The 20,282-nt window shown below is 48.7% G+C and overlaps 1 protein-coding gene across 2 annotated transcripts in view; it reads right to left on the bottom strand.

Moving 5' to 3' along the window:
• Positions 1-20,282, bottom strand: part of LOC139588599 (collagen alpha-1(VII) chain-like) — a 123,204-nt gene that overhangs the window by 49,262 nt on the left and 53,660 nt on the right. For both annotated transcript variants that reach the window (XM_071424199.1, XM_071424201.1), the window contains 15 exons: positions 19,737-19,772; positions 17,983-18,045; positions 16,551-16,595; positions 16,221-16,292; positions 15,129-15,182; positions 13,622-13,660; positions 13,418-13,453; positions 11,653-11,778; positions 9,913-10,029; positions 8,223-8,336; positions 3,931-4,119; positions 3,092-3,127; positions 2,212-2,256; positions 1,630-1,674; positions 1,196-1,240 (listed from right to left, as the gene is read on the bottom strand). In XM_071424199.1, coding sequence (XP_071280300.1) covers positions 1,196-1,240; positions 1,630-1,674; positions 2,212-2,256; positions 3,092-3,127; positions 3,931-4,119; positions 8,223-8,336; positions 9,913-10,029; positions 11,653-11,778; positions 13,418-13,453; positions 13,622-13,660; positions 15,129-15,182; positions 16,221-16,292; positions 16,551-16,595; positions 17,983-18,045; positions 19,737-19,772 — 1,062 coding nt within the window. The remainder of the gene's footprint in view (positions 1-1,195; positions 1,241-1,629; positions 1,675-2,211; positions 2,257-3,091; positions 3,128-3,930; positions 4,120-8,222; positions 8,337-9,912; positions 10,030-11,652; positions 11,779-13,417; positions 13,454-13,621; positions 13,661-15,128; positions 15,183-16,220; positions 16,293-16,550; positions 16,596-17,982; positions 18,046-19,736; positions 19,773-20,282) is intronic.

The raw sequence follows: 20,282 nt of genomic DNA, 5'->3' as shown, positions 1-20,282 counted from the left end.
CCAAGGAATTCAGTGATGGGATGAGAGGGGTGATCAAACGCCCACTCAGGTTGTGTCTGGATGAGTGACATCAATCTCTACTTCAATTATTGGGTTTTTGGCTAATTTTAAGATAATTGCTTTAAAAAAATTATGTAAATAATTATTATAAAACAATAAATATTATATAAAATAATTATATAAATAATAATTATAAAAGCATAATTAATTGCTTTAAAAATTATTGCTTTAAAATAAATTAATTATTTTTCAAACACCAAAATAATTAATTTAAATTAATTTAATTACTTCGGTATCATGCGCTGTTCTGTCCTGTCCTGGGAGTTTCAGCTTCTCCATGATAAATAATTCTGATGAAGATCTTTTTATCTAATTATTTATTAGTAATAAATAATTAGACAAAAAGAGCTTCATCAGAAATAATAATTAGTAATTAAATAATAAATAATTAAATATCAGACAAATAACTATTAAAATAAATAAATAAATAAATAAAATTAACAAATAATAATTTTTTTATGTCAATATTTTTGGTTTGCCATCATTAGTCCTGCTGGACAGCAGCTCTTTAATTCCTTGGATTTAATTCATTGATATCCCAGGGCTGGGATTGGATCCAGCCCCACCCAGGCTGCTCTCGGAGGAGATTCCCAAATAAACTTTGGAGCCAATTCCAGCACTCCCCTTCTCTCCAGGTTCTCCCCCATCCCCAGGCTGTCCCTGCAAGACAAAATTCCCTTTCCAGCCCCTCCCCTTCCCTCCTTTTCCCCCAGGGTTCCATCCAAAATTCCCCATGGGATTCTGCCTTTCTCCAAACCTCCCTTTCTCCTGGAATTCCGTGTCCCGTCCCCCTGGATCTGCCACCTGCTCCCTATAAATTTTCACTGCCCAAAGTGTCCGTGAAATGAGGGGGTTTTTTTTGTGGCATTTTTTTCCATCCCTGCCCTCATGCCAGGGCTGGAATTTCCTTGTCCATCCCATCTTTTAGTTCTCTTATCCAGCAGAAAACGAATGTTGGGGACCCCCCCTTGAATTTTCGGCGTCATAAAATACAATAATTCCATCATTTGGGCTGGAAAATTCCTCAAAAATCACTAAATCCAACTTTGAACTTTTGTATTTCCTCCTGGATGTGCCATATGTGTGGGAAACTGCTGGAATTTCAAAGGATCAGGCTGGAAAACCCCACCCCTACCTTTTCTCCTTTGTCTCCACGGGCTCCAGGAGCTCCCATTTCTCCCTGGAAAACAACAAATCCCCAAAAAAAAAAATCAATCCCAAAAATTCATTATTCCTTGGAATTTCCCTTCCCTCTTTGCACCACTTGAATTTTTGGAATTGTAGGATAGAATAATTCCATCATTTCGGCTGGAAAATTCCTCAAAAATCACTAAATCCAACTCTTAAATTTTGGATTTCCTCCTGAGCGTGGCAGATAGGTGGGAAACTGCTGGAATTTGGAAAAAAAAACCCAAACCAGGAAGATTCGGGGATAAAGGTGGGAATGTGCCAATCCCAGTTTCCATTGATTGTCCTCTCCATGAGCGTATTCCCAACCGCCTTTCCCTTTCCAGACCCTCTCAACACAGGGAATTCTGGTTTCAAAGATCAGGAAAACCCCATCCCTACCTTTTCTCCTTTGTCTCCACGGGATCCAGGAGCTCCCACGTCTCCCTGGAAAACAACCAATCCCCAGAATAGTCAATCCCAAAAATTCATTATTCCAAGGAATTTTCCCTTCCCTCTTTGCAGCAAGTGGGTGCTGCCCCTATTCCTGCTGCAGTTCTTGGCAAAATATCCATGGAGGAATCCCTGAATTCCACCACCCACATTCCCACAACGGATTGGGAATTCTCCTGTGCAGTGGGAATGCAGAGGGAAAAGCACAAATCCTGGAGCAAAGGAAAAATCCAGGGTTTCCCTATCCGAGGATACTGTGGATGTTAAAGAATTCCATGATTTTGAAGGAGACAGGAGGAATCCCAAACTGCTTGAGAATTCCCAAAACACAAACACCATGTTTGGATCAGCTGTGAAAGATTCCACCCTGGAATTCCTGCTCATCGCCGATGGCAGAACCGGTGATTTCATCTCCAGATTTTCCTGATTTTTTTTTCCCTGTGATTCCTCAGTTTCCAAAGTGAGGCAGCTCTGGGAAAAGGGATCATTATCCTGGGAATGCACATTAAAATGTGGGATAAAAGCACTGACCTTTGGGCCAGGGGAGAAGGGATCTGCTGGGCCACTTCCCTCCTTCTGCAAGGAAAAAGGCACTGGGATGGGATGGGATCCATGGGATGGGATCCGTGGGATCCATGGGATGGGATGGGATCCATGGGATGGGATGGGATCCATGGGAGGGGATGGGATGGGATCCATGGGAGGGGATCCATGGGATGGGATCCATGGGAGGGGATGGGATGGGATCCAGAGGATGAGATCCATGGGATGGGATGGGATCTGTGGGATGGGATCCATGGAATGGGATCCGTGGGATGTGATGGGATCCATGGGATGGGATGGGATCTGTGAGATGGGATCCATGGGAGGGGATGGGATGGGATCTGTGAGATGGGATCCATGGGAGGGGATGGGATGGGATCCATGGGAGGGGATCCATGGGAGGGGATGGGATGGGATCCAGAGGATGAGATCCATGGGATGGGATGGGATCTGTGGGATGGGATCCATGGGATGGGATCCGTGGGATGTGATGGGATGGGATCCATGAGATGGAATGGGATGGGATCCAGAGGATGAGATCCATGTGATGGGATCTGTGGGATGGGATCCATGGAATGGGATCAGTGGGATGGGGTGTGTGGGATGGGATCCATGGGATGGGATGCATGGGATCCACAAGATGGGATGGGACGGGATAGGATTCATGGGATTGGATCCATGGAATTCATGAGATGGGATGGGATCCATGGGGTCCATTGGATCCATGGGATGGGATGGGATGGGATGGGGTCCATTGGATCCATGGGATGGGATGGGATGGGATCCGTGGGGTAGAGTGGGATAAGATGGGAGAAAGGAGCAGCTGCCTCCTCCCTGGGATAAGAGCAGGACAGGAGGAATTCGGTACCTTGATTCTCCTTGGATGATGAGGGCCTGGATATGCCTTGGATTCAAAAAGAGGAGAGGGAATTGTGAGAGCAGCTGGAAAAACTTTTCCTTGAGCCATGGAAAAGACGCCTCTGAGGAATGGGATGTGAGGAAGGAGGTGGGAAATCCCAGAGGGAAGCTGGGGGTTTCCAGGGATCACCAGGATCCTTTGGAGAGTTCCTGGTTGGATTTGGGGTGGCTCCAGGCCCCTCATCTGCTCCAGCCTGGATGGGACATCTGGGAGCTGCCAGGACCAAGGAATTCCTGAGCAATTCCAGGCTTTTGGCAGTGGCACAGGTGTCCCACTTCAGCCCTGGAATTTCTGGAGAAGGTGTGGATGAGCTCAGCTCATTCCTCCTGGGAATGCAGGGCGAGGGTCACTCCCTGCTTTCAAAGAAATCCATTCACAGGAAAATCATCCTGAATTTCCCATCCATTCCTCCTGGGAACAGGAATTTTTGCTCCTATATTTTTTTATAAAAATAAACTTTTTTCCCCCCCATTTCCGGGATCTTGTGTTAAAGATCTCTGGAATGTTCAGGTGTGGCAGGAATGGGCACGTTTATCACCACCCACCCTCACAGGGAAATACCTTTGACATTCCAAGGGGATTCCAGTTGTTCTGTTTTCCCCAAAACCCAGATTATTCTGTTCCCTCATTTCCCTGGATAAATTCACAGAGAAGGATCTGTTTGTCCATGAAAAATGGTTCCTGCAGCACCTGTTTCCTGCTTTATTTATGGATATTTATCCCTAAATTTCCACATTCATCGCGTCTTTACCCAGGTGGGAGAATAAGGGCCCACTTCCATTGCTCACCGTGGATCCCAACGGGAATTTCCGAGCTCCTGGAGCACCAGGGGGATGAGCTGGTGGTGGAGCCTCCAGGGAAGGGGCACTGCTTCCTCCTGGATCACAGGGATGGCTCTGGAATGGGATCCTTACGGGGCGGGATCTCCTGGATCTGTGCCTCGGGATCGCGGAGCCGCTGTCGGAATTCCCGTTTTCCTGCGGGAAGGGAAACACAGCACCTGATATATGGACAGGGAATGGTTTAAAAACCAGCAGAGGGGAGAACTGGATTGGATGGGAGGAAAAAAATTCCTTACCCAGGGAATGGGGAGGCCCTGGGAAAGGTTTCGTGGAGAAATTGTGGATTCCCCATCCCTGGAAGTGTCCAAGGTGAGGTTGGATGGGGCCTGGGAGAACCTGGGATAGTGGAAGGTGTCCCTGCCCGTGGAACTGGGTGGGCTTTAGGATCTCTCCCACCCCATTCCATGATTCCGTGAATTTCTAATTATAAAATAATAACATTAACACCAATAAAACCAAAATTATCTTTTCCAACCCTAAGAATTCCATGGTTCCGTTTTCCAGTTTATGGCCAGGCCATAAATCCGCGGCCGTTTCGAAGCAATAAAACCTAAAATATTCCAAAATTGAGCTAAAAATCCCTCCCTGCTCCAGCCATTCCCAGGCAACTCCATGTTTACTGCACCTGGGGCATCCAATTGGAATAAACCATCAATTAATGCCAATTAAGGGCCATATGTTAATCAGCCCCTCGGTGATAATTTGGAATACTTAAGGCACACAAGGTAAAGCAAATAATTCCTGACCTGGTTCCTAAATTGTTCCTGCTTTTCCCTGGCAACAGGAGGCAATGATCCATTGGAAAAATGAGAATATTCCTATCAAGAATATTCCCAGCAATTATTTCCTGAGGCAAATATTTGGGGAATATTTGGATCTGAAAGCAGAAATTTGAATTTATTGGCCATAAATGTCCTGAGATCTTCCAGGAGCACAAGAAGGAGAAGAAAAAATCAGGATTTAGTGCAGTTATTTAGGGATATTCCTTTTTTTAAATTTTATTTTTATATACTATATATTATATATATATTTATATTTATAAATTTTTATTTTTATTTTATTTTTTATTTTCCCCCCCCCCAATAATTTAATGGCTTTTTAGATGGTTTAAGCAGGGAAAATAAATCCTAAACTCCCAGGGAATGTTGGTGAGTGCAGCTTGGTGAGGTTTTCAGGGATGTTCATCCTTTTTTCCTGGATTTTAAAAAACCAAGGGATAATTCCACCTCATGGATAATGAGCCCAGCAAATTTCTGGCTCACAAGGGGGAAAAAAACCCCAATTTTTGAACCAATTAAAACTGGAATTCTTTACTGGAAGAGGATGAGGGGAAAAGGGATAAAAGAGGGATGAAGGATAGGGTGGCACGGGGAGAACCCATCCAGGGTGGGATTTTTTGGGATAAAGGAGGGAAAATCCCCCAGAGGTGGCACCATGGGATGGCACCACTGCTCATTTCCCTGGAAATGGCTCTAAAATGTTCCACAGATCCTCGTGGAGGCGATTCCAGAGATTCCAGAGGTTGCCAAGACCTGGTTGGGGTTTGAAATGGATCCCATTTGCTGGGGAATCTCCCTGGGTAAATGAGATTCCATTAATTCCATAATTCCTCTGTAATTTTGGCAGTTTCCTGCTCCAGGAATGAGGCACTTCCAAGAAAAACTGGGAGGCTGCTGCTTCCTCGAGGAATGATTTGTTGCTGGCAGGGAAAAAAAAAAAAAAAAGGAAGGAAAAGAGGGAAGGGAAAAAAAGAAAAAAAAGAGGGAAAATGTAAATAAAAGGGAGAGGAAAAAAAAATATTCCTGCAGAAAAGGAAAGGGAAAAATAGAAAAAAAAAAGAGAGGATTTCAGGGAGGAAAATGAAGCAATTGTGAGTTTATCCTCATGGAGATGAGGGGGATTTATCCAAATGAACTCTGGAAAGAAATAAGCTGAAATCCAGGGATGGAGGACAGGAATGTTTTGGGATAACCCCAAAGCAGAGGCTCATCCATGGGTGAGTATCCAGCCCTGCTCTGGACATGTGGATTTGGGCTCATCCCGCTCTTCCCAGGGGTTCCTTTGCTTCCAGTTAACTCCTGCCAGGAATTGCTCCTCAGGGATGGAGCTCCTGGGCTCTTCCAGGTGGAAATTTGTGATTCCTGCTGCTGCTACTGGGAAATCTGGCAGGAAAACTGGCTCCATCCCTCCTTGGCATCTCCAGGATGTGGAGCTGCTCCTTCCCTGCCTTTGGAATCCGCTGTTCCCTTCTCATGAGGATAAATGGGATTTTACTCCAAATGCAAGCAAGGAAAACATCCTTGGGATGCAGATCCTGTCCTGCTGAGGGAGTTTGCAGCGTCCTAAAGTATTTGTGGGAGTTGTTCTGTGTTGATAAAGCTCCTGATAGAATGGGGATCATCAGGAGCTGCTGGAGGAAATCCAGAGGAATCCATGGAGCTGCTCCAGGGCCGGAGCCAGGCTGGGAGAGCTGGGAATGTTCCCCTGGAGAAGGGAAGGCTCCAGGGAGAGCTTCCAGCACATTGCAGGCCTGCAGGGGCTCCAGGAGAGCTGCAGAGGGACTGGGGCCAAGGCCTGCAGGGACAGCACCCAGGGAATGGCTCCCAGTGCCAGAGGGCAGCCAGGGATGGGATCTTGGCAATGAGGAATTCCTGGCTGGGCTGGGATTGCCAGAGCAGCTGGGGCTGCCCCTGCATCCCTGCAGTGCCCAAGGAAGGATTGGAGCAGCCTGGGATGGTGGGATTGCAATGGGATGGGGTTGAAGGTCCCTTCCCACCCAAACTGCTCTGGGATTCTGGGATTTGGGACACTCAGAATCCATCCCGAGGGATTTTTATGGAAGTTGGGGATGGAAAAGGGAAGGGAGACCCTTCCTGGAGTCCTGAGGTTCCCAGTGAAGCCCCCGGATCCCAAAATCCCTTCCTAGAGAGGAGTCGGGGTGGGGATGGATCCAATCCCAGGCTGGGAGAGCTGGGAATGGAGGGAATTCCCTGGAGAGGGAGACTGGGCTGGGATTTTGGGAAGGGATTCCCAGAGCAGCTGGGGCTGCCCCTGCATCCCTGCAATGTCCAAGGCCAGGCTGGACCCTGGGGCTGGGATGGTGGAAGATTCCCTGCCATGGCAGGGGGATGGAATGGGGTGATCCTTAAATCCCTTCCCACCCAACTCATTCCAAACCCGATGGATCTGGGCTCCATCCTCTGTGTTCCTCCAGCCTGACCATTCCCAGGAGAGGGAATTGCTGCACCCAGGAGGAAAAGCAGAGCCCGGGATGCTCTTGGCACATCCCGGCGGCGTCTCCAGAGCCGCGGTTCCCGCTCCAGGATTTTCTGTTGGAGCCGGGAGCCCTCTCGTGGCCGCTGGAGCCATCGCGACCCCAGCTCCGTGATTATCCCTGGAATTCATTTCCCGAGCCAGGGCAGGGATAAAGGGAGCAAAAGGAAGAGCTCGGCGAAGTGGATAAACCAGAGCGGGATTTCCTGGAGCTGCATCTCCCCACTTGCAGTCACTCCCGTCTTGCCATATGAAAATAAAAAATATCCTTGCTGATGCTGTTCCTGCAGCTCCAAGGAAATATCCCAGGGATTTTTCCCCTTTGCTTTTTAAAGCTGGTGCTGTCCTGCCTCTTGGCATTTCCAAGAATTCCATAGGGATGTCCAAACTGGAGAGGGCCGGGTTTGGAGCAGGATTTGGGAAAGGAATCTCTGCCCAGGAGGGCAGGAAAACAGAGGGAAATGGGATTTTAGGGATCAGAGAAAATCCCCAAATTCCTGCCTGGACCCTAAAATCCTCCTCTTTAAATGATTCAGGTGCTCCAGAGCACCGCAGGAATATCCTGGAATATCTGTGGGATATCCTGAGACCATATCCAGGAATTTCCATACCCATGGAAAGTGGGAAGGAAAAGGGAAGGTCCTGTAGGAGGCATATTTTAAATTCCCTCTTTGGAATTTGCATTATCCCTGCTTTAAAAGTCTTGGGAACCATCAACTTTTCAGTCAACCAAGCTGGACTAACACAAGGATGGGATCAGATAAAATGGGATTATCCTGGTTTTCCCCCTCAAAATTGTGGAATTAACCAACAAAACATTTCCCAAGGGATTTTTGTCGCTGCCAAAGGGATTTTTTTTTTCCTGCCCATTCCAGGAGTTCTGGTGTTCTCCAGGGATATGGAGAAGCCTCCCCCAGGATTAAGATTTGCATCCCAGTCCCTCTGAAATCCTTGGAAAATCGTACCTGGCTGGTGTCCTGCTGGGCTTGTCCTTGCAGCCTCTCCTCCAAGGGCTGCAGGAGATCCAGGGAATGGTTTTCCTCCAGATCTCCTGGATGTGGTGGGGGCACAGCCAAGCTCTGCAGAGAGGGATGGATAAACACCAACAAAATTCCATTAATTACTGGAAAAACTGGAAAAAATGGACAGCAGGGCCCTTTCCCAGGCCCTGACACTGATCCATGCAGAAATCCTTTCTCTAATTTCATTTTCCATCGCAATAAAACAGGGGCAAAACTCAGAATTCCAGTGATCTGCCCAGTCAGGCTCTGGGAATTTTTAACTCCTTTGCACCCATCCAATCAGTGCCAATGGAAAAGGCAGGATTCCCTGAGGGAATTCCTTCCCTGAGGGACTGAGGGACACTCTGATGGTCCCAAATCCTTTTTTTCTGGTTTGGGTTGGGCTCCCCAAGCTCAACAGAGGAAGTTTTGGGGTCTCTGTATCCCAAATCCCAACTTTTGCTGGCTCCAGGGTTGTGTCTCTTGGAGCAAACCACCCCTCTCAAACTCCTAAAATGTCCTGAACCAGCTTGGAAAAACCTGGGAAGAACCTGAGGACATGGGAGGAGCCTGGGGCTGAGGGGGAATGTCCTGTCCCACCTTGTCCAGGCCTCTGAGGAATTGGATCATCCTGATCCTGCCACAGAGGGAGATAAAACCCCAGGAGATGCCTCCCACAGGAAGCCCAGCATGGAGAGAAGCCTTAAAATTGTGGATAAATTCCTGATTCCCACAAATAGGAGCTGTTAATTGGGATGGCTGGAATTTGTCCGGTTACTCCAAATGAGGGCTCTGGAGTCACAGAATCATGGAATGTCCTGAGTGGGAAGTGACCCACAGGGATCACCCAGTCCCAGGACATCCCAACAATCCCACCCTGTCCCTGGGAGTGTTCTCCAAACGCTCCTGGAGCTCTGGCAGTCCCAGCAGGGACAATCCCAATCCATCCTGACAACGGGATTGGATCCATCCCTGCCAGGGCAGGAGACGCTCCAGAGAATTCCAGGATGGAAAAGAATTCCAGGACCATGGAGTCTGAGCTGTGACTGAGCCCTCCCTGTCCCCAACCCAGAGCTCTGAGTGCCACCTCCAGGAATTCCTTGGACACTTCCAGGGATGGTGACTCCAAACCTCCCTGGGCAGCCCCTGCCAAGGCCTGAGCCCCTTTCCATGGAAAAATTCCTGCTGATCCCTCCCTGAGCTGCCCTGGCCCAGCCTGAGGCCGTTCCCTCTGCTCCTGTCCCTGTTCCCTGGAGCACAGCCCGACCCCCCCGGCTGTGCCCTCCTGGCAGGGACTTGTGCAGAGCCACAAGGGCCCCCTGAGCCTCCTTTGCTCCAGGCTCAGCCCCTGCCCAGCTCCCTCAGCCCCTCCTGGTTCTCCAGACCCTTCCCAGCTCCCTCAGCCCCTCCTGGTTCTCCAGACCCTTCCCAGCTCCCTCAGCCCCTCTCCTGGTTCTCCAGACCCTTCCCAGCTCCCTCAGCCCCTCCTGGTTCTCCAGACCCTTCCCAGCTCCCTCAGCCCCTCCTGGCTCTCCAGACCCTCCCCAGCTCCATTCCCTTCCCTGAATGCTCTCCATATCCTTCCTGATTAGAAGAGCCCCAAACTGGACACAGTAAAATCCCCAATTTCATCTTTCCTGTTGTTTATTTTCACCTCAGGGATTCCTCCAGACAGCATCACCTCTGGAGTCTCCAGCTCCAGGCTCTGTCCTTCTCCTGCCACCTCAGTCCAGGCCGGGACACGGTGGGAAGTGTGGGACACCAGCGGATCCTGCCACACCAAAACAAAACAAGGGATTGGTGTGACAGTGACAGGCCTGGATCCTGCCACACCACAACAAGGGATTGGTGTGACAGTGACAGCCCTGGATCCTGCCACACAAAAACAAAACAAGGGATTGGTGTGACAGTGACAGGCCTGGATCCTGCCACACCACAACAAGGGATTGGTGTGACAGTGACAGCCCTGGATCCTGCCACACCAAAACAAAACAAGGGATTGATGTGACAGTGACAGCCCTGGATCCTGCCACACCAAAACAACAAGGGATTGGTGTGACAGTGACAGCCCTGGATCCTGCCACACCAAAACAACAAGGGATTGGTGTGACAGTGACAGCCCTGGATCCTGCCACACCAAAACAAGGGATTGGTGTGACAGTGACAGCTCTGGATCCTGCCACACCACAACAAAACAAGGGATTGGTGTGACAGTGACAGCCCCAGATCCTGCCACACCAAAACAAAACAAGGGATTGGTGTGACAGTGACAGCCCTGGATCCTGCCACACCAAAACAACAAGGGATTGGTGTGACAGTGACAGCCCTGGATCCTGCCACACCAAAACAAAACAAGGGATTGGTGTGACAGTGACAGCCCCAGATCCTGCCACACCACAACAAGGGATTGGTGTGACAGTGACAGGCCTGGATCCTGCCACACCAAAACAAACAAGGGATTGGTGTGACAGTGACAGCCCCGGATCCTGCCACACCACAACAAGGGATTGGTGTGACAGTGACAGGCCCGAGCTCCCAGGAACCACACCCGTGAGGAGCTGGGACCTGGTGGCTTCACCCCAACCTTTCCCAGCCTTCCAGCACGCTCTGTCCCATTGGTGACATTTCTGAGCCAGGATGGGGCGAGTGGGCAGGAATTCCTTGCTGGCCAAATCCAAACTTCCCTTCCAAGGAATCTTCCTCCCTCCCTGGGATCCTTTTTACTATCAAGACCCCACTCATGACCCCTTTTGGTGCCTCCAGCCCCACACCCACCACTCCAAAAGCTCCCAGAGGGCACAAGGACACTTTGGTGGTCTTGGGAATGGCTCCTATGGACAACAAATGATTGAATGGGAATGATTGAATTTCCTACATGACATTGGGAATGATTCCTTCATTCCCATTAAAAAATGAGTGTTTTGTATCCCTTTATCCCAAAGATCCCAGATCCTGATGCCAGCCACAGCCTCTCCCAAGCCACCATGACCTGCTTGAGGACAGAGGTGACCCCGATGGCTTTGGGAATGGTTCCTATGGACAACAATGACTGATTCCTTCATTCCCACTAAAAAAATGAGTGTTTTGTATCCCTTTATCCCAAAGATCCCGGTGCCAGCCACAGCCTCTCCCAAGCCACCATGATCTGCTTGAGGACAGAGGTGACCCTGATGGCTTTGGTGGCTTTGGGAATGGTTCCTATGGACAACAACGACTGATTCCTTCATTCCCATGTTTTGTATCCCTTCATCCCAAAGATCCCAGATCCTGGTGCCAGCCACAGCCCCTCCCAAGCCACCATGACGACAGAGGTGACCCCGATGGCTTTGGTGGCTCGTTCCCACCTCCCTCACTCCCTGGAGGGCTGCCACCCCTGGCAGCTGAGGTGACTCACGGTGACAGGCACGGCTGCCTGGTTTTCCACGGGAGTTCTGCTTGTCCTGGAGCCGCCCCGGTGCCACAGGAGCCCGTCCAGCCCGTCCCGCAGGATCGCCTCCGAGAGCTCCCTCAGCAGCGCCAGCTGGGGTTGCGGTGTGATTTCAGGGTTTGCCTCAGAACCTCAGGCCCCTCCCCTGATAATTCCCTGCCAGCTGTGCCAGTCATCCCTCCTTTCCCCTCCCAGCCCTGTCTGTCAATCCTGGCATTCCAGAAGGGATTGGCAGTTTCAAAGGATGCCCTCTACTCCTGGGAGGACATTGGGCCATCCAGGTGTCCTTTGTCCCTCGTGCCTGGCTGGTGGCTCCCTACCCCTTCCCTGCTCCTCTCCCCAGGGTTAAAAGGAAAGCAACCACACAGTTTGGGAGTTCTGTTGGAGCTGTTGCTGGATTCAGAGGCCTGAGGGCCAGAATAAAGCTCTGGATCCAAACCCTCCATCAGAACCGACTCCTTTCCTTCACCATCGCCTCAAAGCTTCTCCAGCAGAGGGAAACCCAAGGAGCAGCCCCTGTTATGGGGGGAAGCTCCATCCCAGCACCACCAGAGCTCCTGCAGGCCTGGACTTGTCCCCACGTGCCCAACTGCAGCACCCAGCCAGCCCAAAGTGTCTGTGGGGTGAAACACCACACACCCAGCCAGGCAAAAGTGTCTGTGGGGTGAAACACCACACACCCAGCCAGCCAAAAGTGTCTGTGGGGTGAAACACCACACACCCAGCCAGCCAAAAGTGTCTGTGGGGTGAAACACCACACACCCAGGCAGCCAAAAGTGTCTGTGGGGTGAAACACCACACACCCAGCAGCCAAAAGTGTCTGTGGGGCGAAACACCACACACCCACCCAGCCCAAAGTGTCTGTGGGGTGAAACACCACACACCCAGCAGCCAAAAGTGTCTGTGGGGTGAAACACCACAGCTGCCACTTTTTGGTTCAGCACCAAAGGCCAGACGAGCTCAGGCACGTCCCATCTGGCTATATTGGTATTATTCCAATAAGCTGGAACCAGTGCACACCAGTGAGGCAGCCCAGTGCCACCCTCCTGTCCCCAGCATGTGACAATCCAAGGGCAGCCACCCCAAAACAAGGAGTGATGGATTCCCAGGGGCTCACAGGGACAGCCCTGGTTTAAATACAGGTTTGGGATCAAGGAGATGATCCATGGAGCTTTTGTGGGGTCTGTCCCCATCCTAAATAGAAACCCCACATTTGTGGCCTTTCAGGACTTAAAGAAGAGGGAGAGTGGGAAAAATCCCCTTTTCCCATGGTAATATGGGGATATGGCAAGAGGGCAGGGTTTTAAATGCAATGAGGATTTAGGTCGGATATTGAGAAGGTATTTTTCATTGGGAGGGTGGGGAGGAGCTGGAATGGAATTCCCAGAGAAGCTGTGACTTCTCCAGCCCTTGGAAGTTTCCAAGGCCAGGTTGGATGGGGTTTGGAACAACCCGGGATAGTGGAAGGTGTTGGGGTTGGAATTAGAGGGGCTAGAGGGGCTTTAAGGTCCACGTGTCGCTGTCACAGGGGCCTCAAAGCCACCACCCACCCCATAAAATGGCAGCAAAAAATCTGTCCCAGAAATACCTAAATACAACCTGGAAAAGGAAACGGAATGAACCTTCCTGGGATTGCTGGGGGAGCAAATGCCACCTCCAGGATTCCAGAGGGAAGCGATGGAAAAGCCAAATCACAGTCCCTGGTCAGGAGGAAGGACAAAGGATCTCCTACCTTGATCCCGTACGCTTCGAAAAGCCTCTCCAGGTCCTGCAAGAGGAGAGAAAAGTCCCAGCTTCTCCCCCTCTGCTCTCCAGGAGGTTTCTCCTGGAGGTGGCTGATGGCCAAGGGGACACATATTGGGTCCCCTCTGCCATCCCAACCCAGAGGGGGAGGTGATTCCAACATTTATGTGGTCTTTAACTTCGATTTATTTACCTTCATTTCCACTCCTCTTCCTGGTGGGCCAGGTTCTCCCTTGGAACAAACGAGATCAGCTCATTAATTCCATCATTTCCATGAGGAGCAAAAGAGCAAGGGGGGTAATCCCATATCTGACCCTTCGTCTGCCACCAGCCCACTCCATAATCCTGGATAAATCCCATTCAGGGGTTTGAGTCCCACCCTCCTCCCTCCCTCCTCCACTGGACACAGGCACAGATGGAATTTTTGGGAAAGCCTGGCGCATGAGGAGCATCCACGTGAGATTTGGGCCAGAGCTTTGCTCCATCCCTTTCTCCACCTCTTGGCCATGGGGGAAAGGAAAGATTGTTGAGGTCCCTCCCTGCCACCAGCCCACTCCATAATCCTGGATCAATCCCATTTAGGGGTTTGAATCCCTCCCTGCTCCCTCCCTCCTCCACTGGACACAGGCACAGCTGGATTTTGTAGGGACAGCCTGGCCCATGAGCAGCATCCACGTGAGCTTTGGGCCAGAGCTTTGCTCCATCCCCTTCTCCACTTGGCCACAAACGTGTGGGAAATGAAAGATTGTTGAGGTCCCTCAGTGCCACCAGTGCCACCAGTGCAGAGGACACCAAGGAGGACGATGGCCAAGGTGTCCCCGTAGCTGGTGGTCCCTTCTGGAGGTGGCCATGGTGCTGGTGGCCCCACACGTGGCTGGGTCCCGCACCTCCAGCAGGATGGGCTCCCACAGAACGTCACGGCGATGGAATTCCATCTCCAGCCCAGAGATCTTGGATCATGCAGGGATAAAACCATGGACGAGCTGCAGGGGCTTGGGAAGGTCCAGCCTGGAGGCTCCTGGGGTGAGGAACATGGGCTGAGGTGGGGCTGAGCTGCCTCTCTGAGGGGCTTCATTTCACTGAAATCCGAGTTCTGCACTGACAGATTCCGGTGGAATGAAGGGCACCAGGAAGGCCCTGAGGGCATCTCCAGCCAAGGTGTGCCAGGGAGAACTTGGGATGCCTCTTCCCTGGATAAATCTTTGCTTTTCCAAAGGTCTGGATCTCGTGGCAACCAGGAAATCTCCCTGTCCCCGCTGGTGCCGCTTCCTGCAGCATTTTCCTCTCCATTAAGCAAGGAGCTGCTCCCACCTCTAAAGATCTTGGATGTGTGGGATCCGAAGCCATTCCTCCTTCCAACCCTTTCCATGGGCCCTTCTTCAACTTGCAGGAGGAGGGAAGGAAGGAATAATCTGTGAACATTCCAGAAATTTATCCTGTTTGGCTCCTGAAGAACATTCTTCTTCCCAAAGAAATTTATCCTGTTTGGCTCCTGAAGAACATTCTTCTTCCCAAAGAAGCTCTGTGGAGATGTGGGACCACGGCCCCGGACCCACCACGAGTTCCTGAGCCCATCCCAGGAGCTCTGCTTTGAAATCCCATGCTTTTGGGGGGTCAGAGGAGACCTCAGCTGGGTTTTCCTCCCCTCTGACCTGCCCGAGGTGGTGGCACCACCACAGAAATGTGGACTCAGGACCTACCTTTGGGCCTGGGGGGCCTCTTTCACCTCTCAGGCCGTCCTTCCCAGGATCTCCCTGAAAACCAGCAGGAATGTGTTATTTCCCCTCTAAAATTCCCATTTCCCGGGTGCTGATCCCAAATTAACACCACCTTTTCCAGAGGGACCAACCAACCCTTTCTCGTGTCTCCCTAATTCCTGTTTTTAGGTTAAATTAGGAGCAATTCTGCTCTCCACTCAAAGCTTGACCTCCAGAAGGGCTCATGTTCCTGGCAGTTCTCCTGCTTTTCCTGGCTTTTCCTTTGCTATCCCACCTGGAATAATGGAATTACCTCTCGTGCAACCCAAATTTTGCTTTTATTTCCCTGCCACCACACCTTAGCTGAGGAAGCAACACCATTTCTTTGGGAAAGCCTGGGGTTGGATTTGTTTTGGATTCATGGGGATATTTCCTGCAGCTTTTCTCCCAGTCCCACTTTTCCTGTGACTCAGGACACGAGTCTTGCAGGCAAATCAGGAATTTGGCAGGAATGGCTGCAAAGGATCCATCCAAAAACACTCTTTGGACCTCTGGGAATGAGTTTTTCCTCCCAGCACAGCAAAATTTCTTGGGACTTGCTGCTGTGGCTGCTCTACCTCGCGTCCTTCCCTGTCCCCACAAAATAAACAGCAGGAATAGATAAAATTCAAAATAAATAAAATAATAATTTAAAAATTTAAAATAAATTTAAAAATTAAATATTATAAGTTAAATAATTTGATAGAATAAATTGAATAAAGTAAATTAAATAATAAAGTAAATTAAATAATTAAATAAAAAATTTAAACTCTCAATTCTTGCTGAAATAGCCACAGGGAAAATGGTGGGAGAAGGGGAGGAGCTGCTTTGATATTTTTGGGAATCTCCTGAATAGGATTTAGGTAAAGTCATGAGACACTTGGTAATATTTTCCCTGATTTTTTTTTTTTTTCCACAGGGATGAAAAAAGGATGGAGCGAATCCATCTCTGCTGGATCTATCCACATTGGATCCATCCAACCCCAATCCAAAGAAATAAATAAAAGCTCTCCCAAAATCCACCCTCTCCCAGCTGCTCCTTCAGGGATTCCTTACATCCTTTCCAGGTTCTCCTGGATCTCCTTTCAGTCCTTGTTCTCCAGCTCGTCCTGGGAGTCCAGGAGGACCCTGCAAGAAGAGATTGAGAGAAAAAAAAAAATCACAAACAGAGCCCGAGCAGCAGCTCAAAAAAGGAAAATAGCAAGGAAAATATAAGGTTTTTTTCCCCCCAGGAAAGGAATATTTGGAAATGGATATTTCCAAGTGAGGGATCCCATTGGGATGGAGAAGGGAAACAGAGCAGCCCCACCACTCTCCAGGGCAGGAAAATAATATAAAATATAATATAAAAATATATAATATATAATATAATAATGGAATTATTACCCTGATTCCTCTCACTCCCGGCTCTCCAGGAACTCCAACTTCTCCCTAAAAGAGAGGAGCAGCTTTCCAAATGTTTTCCCATCAAGTGACAGGGATTTTATTGCACTTAAACCTGGAGGAAATGGTTTAAAGGGAGAGAACCGAGTCTATCAAACATTCCAGGGGCTCCAAAGGCTGGGAGGAGACAGAGGCAGGACAGGTGACCCAAACTGACCACAGGGATATCCCAAACTGACCACAGAAATATTCCAAACTGACCACGGGAATATTCCAGATCATGTGACATCAAGCTCAATGTATAAAAATCCACTTTTCCAGAAGCCAGTCAGGATGTTTTTGTGAGGGGCCACCTTGTTTTTTGTGAGGGGCCATCTTCTTTGGTGAGGGGTCACCTTGTTTTTGTAAGGGCCCATCTTGATTTTGTGAGGGCCCATCTTGATTTTGAGAGAGCTGACCTTGTTTTTCTGAGGGGCCATCTTGTTTATGTGAGGGCCCACCTTGTTTTTTGTAAGGGCCCATCTTCTTTTGCGAGGGGTCACTTTGTTTTTGTGAAGGCCCATCTTGTTTTTGTAAGGGCCCATCTTGATTTTGTGAGGGCCCATCTTGATTTTTGTAAGGGGCCATCTTGATTTTGTCAGGGCCCATCTTGATTTTGTGAGGGGCCCATCTTGATTTTGTGAGGGGCCCATCTTGATTTTGTGAGGGGCCCATCTTGATTTTGTGAGGGGCCCATCTTGATTTTGAGTCCATGTTCTTTTGTGAGGGCCCACCTCGTTTTTGTGAGGGTCCACCTCGTTTTTGTGAGGGCCCACCTTGTTTGCTCCCAAGAGGGAACTTGTAATAGGGTTTCTATTCCATTTCCAGAGACTAACCCAGCCCTCAGAGCTGAGGGAAGCTCTTCACTGGGATCAGGAGAAATTTCTAGGAGCTTGTTCTGATATTTTTGTGAGGGCCCACCTTGTTTGGCCATAAAAGGGAATTATTTGGGCAGTTCTGTGGGGAGCTGGGCTCCATGATTTTGATGGATCCTTTCCAAGTTGCGATCATCTGCGGCTCAGAACCAGAAGTGACCCCTCAGGGCTGCTGTGGCTGCACTTGAGCTAAATCCACATCAAGCAGATGTGACTCGGTGACAGAAATCCTCATCAAAGAATCCCAGCATGGTTTGGGTTGGAAGGGACCTTAAATTCCACCCAGTGCCACCCCTGCCATGGCAGGGACACCTCCCACTGTCCCAGGCTGCTCCAAGCCCTGTCCAACCTTTCCTTGGACACTTCCAGGGATGCAGGGGCAGCCCCAGCTGCTCTGGGCACCGATGTTGAATAACAGGGAATAAAAGTTGTCCCTTGTTTGTCATTTCAGAGCTGGGATTGTTGGTTGGTCCCGAGGGATCAGCAGCTCCACCATCCCCCTGGATCCTGCTTTTACTCACATCTTTTCCTCTCAGCCCGGCCTCTCCTGGTTTTCCAGGGAATCCTGGTTCACCTCTCTCCCCCTGAAGGAAACAAGACTTGTCACATTGCTGTCCTGCATCCCACAGCCCTCAGACACTGAGGGGCAGATTCCAGCAGCACATCCATGGTCACGGAGTTGCTTCCACAATCCTGGATGGAGTTTGAGCTCAGAGCATTTACCCTGTGCTAGGAAGAGCTGGGATTGTAGGATTTCTAGTATTAATATTTATTTTATTTTGATTTATTTAATAATATATGGTTATAGCATTTCAGTTTATTTAATTACAGTACTATTATTTTTATAGGATTTTTACAGTTAATATTTATTTCATTTTGATTTATTTAATAATATATGCTTATAGCATTTCAGTTCATTGAATTACAGTATTATTATTTTTGTAGGATTTTTACTGTTAATATTTATTTTATTTTGATTTATTTAATAATATATGCTTATAGCACTTCAGTTTATTTAATTACAGTACTATTATTTTTATAGGATTTTTACAGTTAATATTTATTTTATTTTGATTTATTTAATAATATATGCTTATAGCATTTCAGTTTAATTACAGTACTATTATTTTTATAGGATTTTTACTGTTAATATTTATTTTATTTTGATTTATTTAATAATATATGGTTATAGCATTTCAGTTCATTGAATTATAGTATTATTATTTTTGTAGGATTTTTACTCTTAATATTTATTTTATTTTGATTTATTTAATAATATATGGTTATAGCATTTCAGTTTATTTAATGGTAGCATTATTATTTTTATAGGGTTATCAGGCTGGAAAGCATCCAGCTCTAACCTCATCTATCCAGACTCCACAGTCATCCTGGAATTCACTCAGGACAGAATCTGTTGAGGTTCTCCACCTCCAGGAGCAGCTCAGATTAGCAGAGAGTCGAGATGGATCCAGTTTAGGACACAGGATCGGTTCCCATGCCATGTTTTGATTTTTATTCCCATTTCAATCAGCTGAGCTCACATGGATGGGAGAGCTCTCATGGGTGCTCATCTGCTCTGTTTGATGTTTGTCCCACAAGGTCGTGGATTTGATCCCATTTCCTTAAGAGCTGGATTGGATGATCCTTGTGGGTCCCTCCCAACTCAGAATATTCCACGAAATCTGGGGAATTTGTGACACCACCTCTCCAGGCCTTCTCCGAATGCAAACACCTTTCCTTGCCTCCACTTTGCCACCTCATTAACACATCTCATTAACACCTCCTGGCCTGGCTGCATCCCATTTTGTGAAGTCCCATTTTTCCATGCCCTGGAAGCTGATCTGGTCTAAATATTCCATTCACTGATCCATGGAACAATCCCCAAATCCAAACCCTCCTCCAGCCAAGTCTGGGGAGATCCCTGCTTGAGGAACGCCCACAGTGAGACACTCACTGAACAAATTCCACAGGTGGGACCTTTTCCAGAAAATTCTTGACTGGTTTTCAACTTTTCCTGGGAAAAGTCCTGCAGGTGAGGATTAGCAGGAGTTTTTTAAGGCCTGATCAGAGATGGTGGAAGGAGACCTCTGAGAACACTTGGTTCCACCCCCATCCATGGACAGGGACACATTCCATTATCCCTGGGTGCTCCAAACCCCAGTGTCCAACCTGGCCTTGGACATTCCAGGGATCCAGGGGCAGCCCCAGCTGCTCTGGGAATTCTGTGCCAGGGCCTCCCCACCCTCACAGGGAACAAAGCTTTCCATGGACTCACCTTCTGACCTGGCTTCCCAGACAATCCCACATTTCCCTGCAGAAACACAGAAGGAATGACACAGGTGAGATAATTCCAGGTGAAATCAGAGAAGGGGAGAACAGAGAATGTCCCACGAGAGACTGTGGGACACTGTGCCCAGTGCACCCTGTCCAGAGGTGTCTCCTGTCTCCCCCACTTTGAAACTATCAATATTTTGAGCTTCCCACCCCTCTTCCAAAGATACTCATCCATAATATTGGGATGTAGCCATGATATTTTCTGAAAAATCCTTTCCTTAGGATGTTTTCTCCTGAGAAGCTGAGAAGCCTCAGGAACAAAATGTAACCAATGGTTATCTGCTGCTGTGGAATGCAACAGGTGCATCTGGGATTGGGCTCATGTGGTTGTTTCTAATTGATGGCCAATCACAGTCAGCTGGCTCGGACTCTCTGGTCAGTCACAAGATTTTATCATTCCATTCCTTTCTATTCCTTTCAAGCCTTCTGATGAAATCCTTTCTTCTGTTCTTTTAGTATCATTTTAATATAATATCTATCATAAAAC

This window comes from Agelaius tricolor, unplaced genomic scaffold, assembly GCF_023055355.1.
Source record: "Agelaius tricolor isolate 1412-34295 unplaced genomic scaffold, bAgeTri1.0.p SCAF_3, whole genome shotgun sequence".
In the NCBI taxonomy this organism is placed as follows: Eukaryota; Metazoa; Chordata; class Aves; order Passeriformes; family Icteridae; genus Agelaius; species Agelaius tricolor.
Note: the sequence above shows the minus strand (reverse complement) of the source record. Positions and strands in the feature narration are given on the sequence as shown.